This window comes from Panthera onca, chromosome C2 (assembly GCF_046562875.1).
Source record: "Panthera onca isolate mPanOnc1 chromosome C2, mPanOnc1 haplotype 2, whole genome shotgun sequence".
Taxonomy (NCBI): Eukaryota; Metazoa; Chordata; class Mammalia; order Carnivora; family Felidae; genus Panthera; species Panthera onca.
The window spans coordinates 26,782,458-26,788,457 of record NC_138347.1 but is presented as its reverse complement, the minus strand read 5'-3'; the positions used below and the strand labels follow the sequence as shown (position 1 = coordinate 26,788,457).

Genomic DNA, 6,000 nt, shown 5'->3' with positions numbered 1-6,000 from the left:
TAAAAAAATTAAGTAACCTAAAATTCCCATTAGAGAACCTTCTCCCTTATGGAAAACAAAAGTATGATTGCAATTTAGTTATTTTGAAGAAGCCATAAATAAGGAAGTTATATTCTAAAATATGAAGTAGGAATCTCTTTAAGTATTGTGCTTCTCAATTCTATTTCAAATAGCTCAGCAAACTTTCAAAATAATCATAAAGGACACTGTTTAGGAGACTCAGAGGTAACTGGGCATAGCATCAAGGACAGAGATCCGTGGCAACTTACTAGAGACCTTCTGGTGGGCTCACATTATTCCACTAAATCATTCGTCCGACAGTATTTCCAGAATGCCTGCTGGGAAAGGTGCTGAGCTGGAGCTGATGAGTCAGTGATGAACAAGAAAGTGAAGTACTGACCTTCAAGGAGCCTGTACAATAATCAAAAAGACGAATGATGACCAAGGACAGAAATAAATAAATAAGTACAATATTTACAGATTGCCTGAGTGCAAGAAAGGAGATAAACAGTGTTATGATAAACTGAAAATAAATTCAAATGTTTTTAAACATATGAAAACAGTATAACCTCCAAATACAGAAACATATAATTTAGGACTATAGTGACTGTTTTTTGTACCTACTTATTGGCAAAGACTGAAAATTTGATAGCACATTCTGTGAGTAAGAATAAAAGAAACGAGTATTTTGATTGTGAATATAAATTAAGTCAACCTGTATGGAAAACAATCTGGCAATATCTGTCAATATATAAAAACATGTAACTTTTGACCCTTGTTTCAGAAATAGAAATAGGGCTTATAGTATTTTTCTCATTTGTACAATATGTGTTGTCATGTACAAAGTTATTCATTGCAATGCAGTTTCAATAAGCAAGATTTGGAAAATGCCAAAATATCCATCAACAAAATACCTGTTTAATAAATTATACTACATATATAAATAAATTAGATGCAATGTAACCATAGCATAGAATGAAAACACAGTTTTTTGTTTGTTTGCATATATGAGGCAATTTACAAAAGTGTTAAAAAAATATTAAGACCGTACAGTTTATATACTAAGCTAAAGAGAATGTGTATATTTTTGTTTGCATATACCTAAAATAGCTCTGAAAAAAGTGGAGTGGAATTTTTTTCAGTGCACATATTTCCTTTTGTACTTTTTAAATTTTGAATTACATGAATATATTACCTACTTTTAAATATTTATATTTTTATAAAGATAAATATTTATATTTATAAATAGTGTCTACTATGGGATTCACAAGATCAGCCCTGTAAGTTATAGGGTCTAAGAGGAAAGTTCTTGAGAAATTCATTATTTAAGATCCAACTAAAAAGGAATACACATTAGATTCTATTAGGTTCAAGGTTCTCTGTTCTTGGGATATAAAATCCAAATATAGACTCTGTTCTTAGAAGCACACGTTTTGGTCGAGGAACTGGAATTTCTACAAAAGGTAAATGGTGTTAAATGTAATTAGAAGAAGTACAAAGACTTTTCAGTTTTACCATCCCTTTCAAAGGGTAGTTACCATGACTAGTTACCCAGAGTAACAGTTATCATGAAGTATTAGGTTCAAATAATTACCAAAAATTTCTAGTATATTTTTTATAAAATACTGTTTATTTGATGTACACCTAAAGCATCATGGGGCATACCCTTCAAATATTATTGGCATATATATGATGAAAACTGTTCATTCAAGGGATATGGGAAAAGAATTCAGAACAAACCTGCATTAAACACTTATTTAATTGTGTTTATCATTGACATTATACAGAAACTTCTTCCAGTCAGCAATCAGATGTTTGCCACAGAAAATTACATAGAATAGACCCTAAATAGCATGGTTAAGAGATAAATTAGCTTTTTAAAAATAACTAGATCATGGGGCGCCTGTGTGGCTCAGTCGGTTGAGCATCTGACTTTGGCTCAGGTCATGATCTCACTGTTCTTGAGTTCGAGCCCTGCGTTGGGCTCTGTGCTGCCAGCTCGGAGCCTGGAGCCTGCTTCAGATTCTGTGTCTCCCTCTCTCTCTTCTCTTCCCCTAGTCGCACTCTGTCTCTTTGTCTCTCTCAAAAATAAATAAACATTTAAATAAATAAATAAATAAATAAATAAACAAATAAATAAAACTAGATCTGTTTATTTGCTATCATTAAGCATTTCTTTCTCTACTCATAATTTTTATTTAATGGTTTTGAAGGTACAATGGTGTATGCACACTCCATGTTTTTTGCTGCTTTTGTTTAAAAATGTGCAAGTTTGAGATTAATGGAAGATCTATAATATCTCCCAAAGCAAAAGATAAAACAGTAAAAGCAGACATGAGGATTCAAAACAAAGCCACAAGGTTGCAAATGTAAATATCAGAAAAAGTGATAAAAAGGCAAGATGTGATCAAATAAGTCACTTATATTTCCTCTTGTTTTGAGAGATGGATGCAGAATTTGTGGAGCTTAGAGTACATATAATCAAAGTGGCTTTTTAAGAATAATAGTAATGTATTTAAAAATGCAAATTTACATAGAGGGACTTGGAAGGGGCCTTTGCAAGTGAGAGACCCAGAAACTTAAGCTTCTTTTGCTTCACAGAAATCCACTCAGTTTCTCTAGCCAAATAGTATTTTCTTTAAACTTCATTCTTTATGTTTAATATGAGTATTTATTTGGGGGAGAGGATATACATATCAATAAAGTCATTAGTAACTAAACAAAGTTTTCCATTTCACTATCTAGATGACACTCCAATTGTTTTAGGTTTTCTTCATTTAAGAAAGTAACATGAAATCTGCCACATCAGATTCAGAACAGCCCAGAAATGTCTACTTGCAGGACATAGCAACTTGCAGTCCAATTTACATACTGTTCTTTTAGCCCACGTGTGGAAATTCAACAATGATTTTTTTTTCATTCCTCACAGGTAGTTTTCGGTAGCAGTTCTGACAATTCTCCTACCATCAAGCACTTATTAGGGTATGAGAGCACACAGCTCTTTTCCGTCTAGGAGTGTGTCTCCTTTCAATCTTGACTGCAGAGCAGAGGTATGCTCAATTTCCCCTGATAGTAAGAAAAAGGCAGACATCTCTGAGTTTTCTCTTTCATTATGCTGGGTGCAGGTGGGCTTGCGGGAAGAACCAGCTTCCACTAATTCTGGTAACCACGTTATCTAACTCTCAAAACAGGGAAAATGACTGGGAAGAGAGGAGACAGAAGTTCTGAGAAGCATCCCCTGGTTATTGTTGCTAGGGCAACTGCTACTTGGCATCCTCCAAATAGTCATCGTCTGTCACACTTGGGGTATAATTCACAGACATACAACACATCTGAGTGGATTTGGGAGGGGGGGGAGCGGGGGAGGGGACAAAAGTTCATGTAAATAAATGAGAGAATTTTAAATAGGCACATAAACAAAAGTGCATGCCTCATATTTAGAAAGAAGAGAGAGGAGACAGGCCTAAGAGGAATACAGTTTTTAAGATGAGCACCGCTGCTAAATATTAGTGTTTTTCTTATTGCACAAATTAGTTAGCCTTTACACATTCCCAGTAATTTGTCTACCCATCTGCCTCCTTCCTTTTATAAAAATCCCTTCTTCCCCCAAATACTAGTCTTCTGTAATATGACTTCAAAGTAAACATATGCAAAGACATAGATGTCATTTTCTCTTTTACAACCCTTAAGAGAGCAAAGAATTAAAAATACTTGCTCATTGTTTAGCCGAACGTCTGACTCAGAAGCAGGCCTGGGTTTGTCATGAGAGAAGATAAAGCATTTATTACCCAAATAATCATTGACAAAAACAGACATGAGCCCTGAAACACCCTTAGTCAAATCTAAGTTGTACCCTTCATTTTTCTTACGCCTTCATTTCTTAGAGCCAGGGTGTCTGCTTATTCTTTCGAATTACTGTTTCTTCTTCTTAACATTATAGAAATGTTATCTTTCACATTTTGAAAAAAGAGGTACCATTGCTCAAACCATAAAGCAGAAAAGAAAGCCTTAACGATATCTGTCATCAAAGTCACATAAAACCCCAACAGTTTCAACCTCCTCTTAGTATTCACTGGTGTCAGCATCATAAAAATGTGCAGAAAACTCATATCAGTGTATCACATTTACAAAATGAGTTTAATAGCAAATGCATTTTTGGAAGCAAGTGGGAAGAAAGAGAAAGATTTTAACCAAATACACTGAATGAATTAAAAAACCCATAATGGATTAAAGAGGATGAAATAAAAATCAGGAAAAGGAACCGTTGTAATGGCTTCACCAAAAGCTTTTCTTTTCCCTTTAGAGAGAATTGCTAAAGTTCTATGAAAACCAAATAATGTACTTCCATATAATCAAAATGATGAAACCAGACATCAAGCAAATAAAGAAAAATAATTACTTAATTACTAGGCTTAACATTGCACATTGGTTCCACCAAATCAGTCAGGCTTCAGTATTATTTCACATGTTTATTTTTAATGGAGTCACCCAAATTTTGTGACCCAAGACACTCACTGTTTAGAACTCTAGGGAAAGGATAATCACACAATGATAGCCATAATAAAAATGATAGTTCACTTTTGCTATGCACTTAGTATCTGTCAGACGCCATCATATAATCTTTATAGGGATTCCTTCACTTAACGCTCACATGACAATTACGAGGTAGACACTAATTAAATTATTCTTATTGTACAGATTAAGGAATTAAAGAAACTAGGTAACGGGCTCAAATTTAAATAACAAGGAAATGGCAGTACCAAGATAGAACCCATTTTTTACGTTAGTGTCATATACTGTAGGAACTTGGTTGGCTGCCCACTGTCTACTTGGGCCCATGATCTCTTTTCCCCTGGAGTATTTCTGTGCATTTGGGCTACAGCTTCCCTATCTAACCCCCACCTTTTATACGGCAGATGTTCCTGACTGTTCTTCTTTCTGGAACTCTAGTTCCCACCCCAGATCTCTTACTACACTTATATTTGCATTGAACCCTAATATTGCAGGTTGAAGCAACTAATTCTTCCCTTTCTCTATTGGCTTCATTTCACCTAGGTAGACATCTAATCCTTGGTAATACCTTCTACCAATTTCTGCCTTTTTTTTGGTATCATTTGAATTTGCATTTCCTCTGCTTTGCACTTAGGGACTTGTTTGCTACATCTCCTCCCCCTCCACCACACACACACACACACACACAAAAACTACACTACCCCTTGATAATTCTTATGCTTATTTTCCAACATACATAATAGAATTACGCAGCATAACATAACCTGTATTCTGCTATTAAGGGCCAAACTCTCCAGAGAATAAAGTCCGAGCATCTTAAAGGCAATGAATTGAGTTTTACTGATTTCTATATCTGCATCTCAAATGAATACCTAGTGCTGTTCCTTATGCACAGATTTCAATAAGTGATTGTAAATTAAATGGGATCATATGCCAAGAAACTAGCTTTTTAATTTACATTAATGAGTATACTAATCAGGATAAGCTAGGCTGTGCACTAACAAGCACACCCAAATCTCAGTGGCTTTTCATAAGCAAAGTTTGTTTTACTCACCTAGTCCATGCCTTGCAGGGTAGCATGGAGACTGCTCATCATAGTCACCCACATTACAGACTGATAGAACCTCCATCTCAACACATGATCCCATGTGACTGAGACAGGGGAAAAAGGGCAATATGGCAAAACACATAGCTTCCTTAAATTTCTGCCCAGAAATGACAAACATAATCTCCCCTCACATATTATTCATCAGGGTAAAACAATATGGTCACCCCAAACACCCAGAAGCATAGGGAAGTGCAACCTGTCAATACTACCACATTGGGGATTAGATTTCAACATACAAACTGACACAAATATCTAGTCCATAACACTTGGATATTGCCCTTGTTTCATAGCATAAGACATGGAAAGAGGCTATCAGTCAAGTAATCAGGAAGAAATGCATCCTACCTAACATGTCCCTTAGTGAGATAAGAATATATTAT

General features: G+C 35.1%; 1 protein-coding gene across 1 annotated transcript in view; it reads right to left on the bottom strand.

The window, feature by feature from the left end:
• Positions 1-224: 224 nt before the first annotated feature.
• The window catches only part of LOC132684348 (uncharacterized), a 351,939-nt gene continuing 346,163 nt past the window's right edge, over positions 225-6,000 (bottom strand). Inside the window, exon 4 of the mRNA XM_060640980.3 lies at positions 225-411. Within this exon, the coding sequence (XP_060496963.1) occupies positions 294-411 (118 nt within the window). The 3' untranslated portion in view covers positions 225-293. The remainder of the gene's footprint in view (positions 412-6,000) is intronic.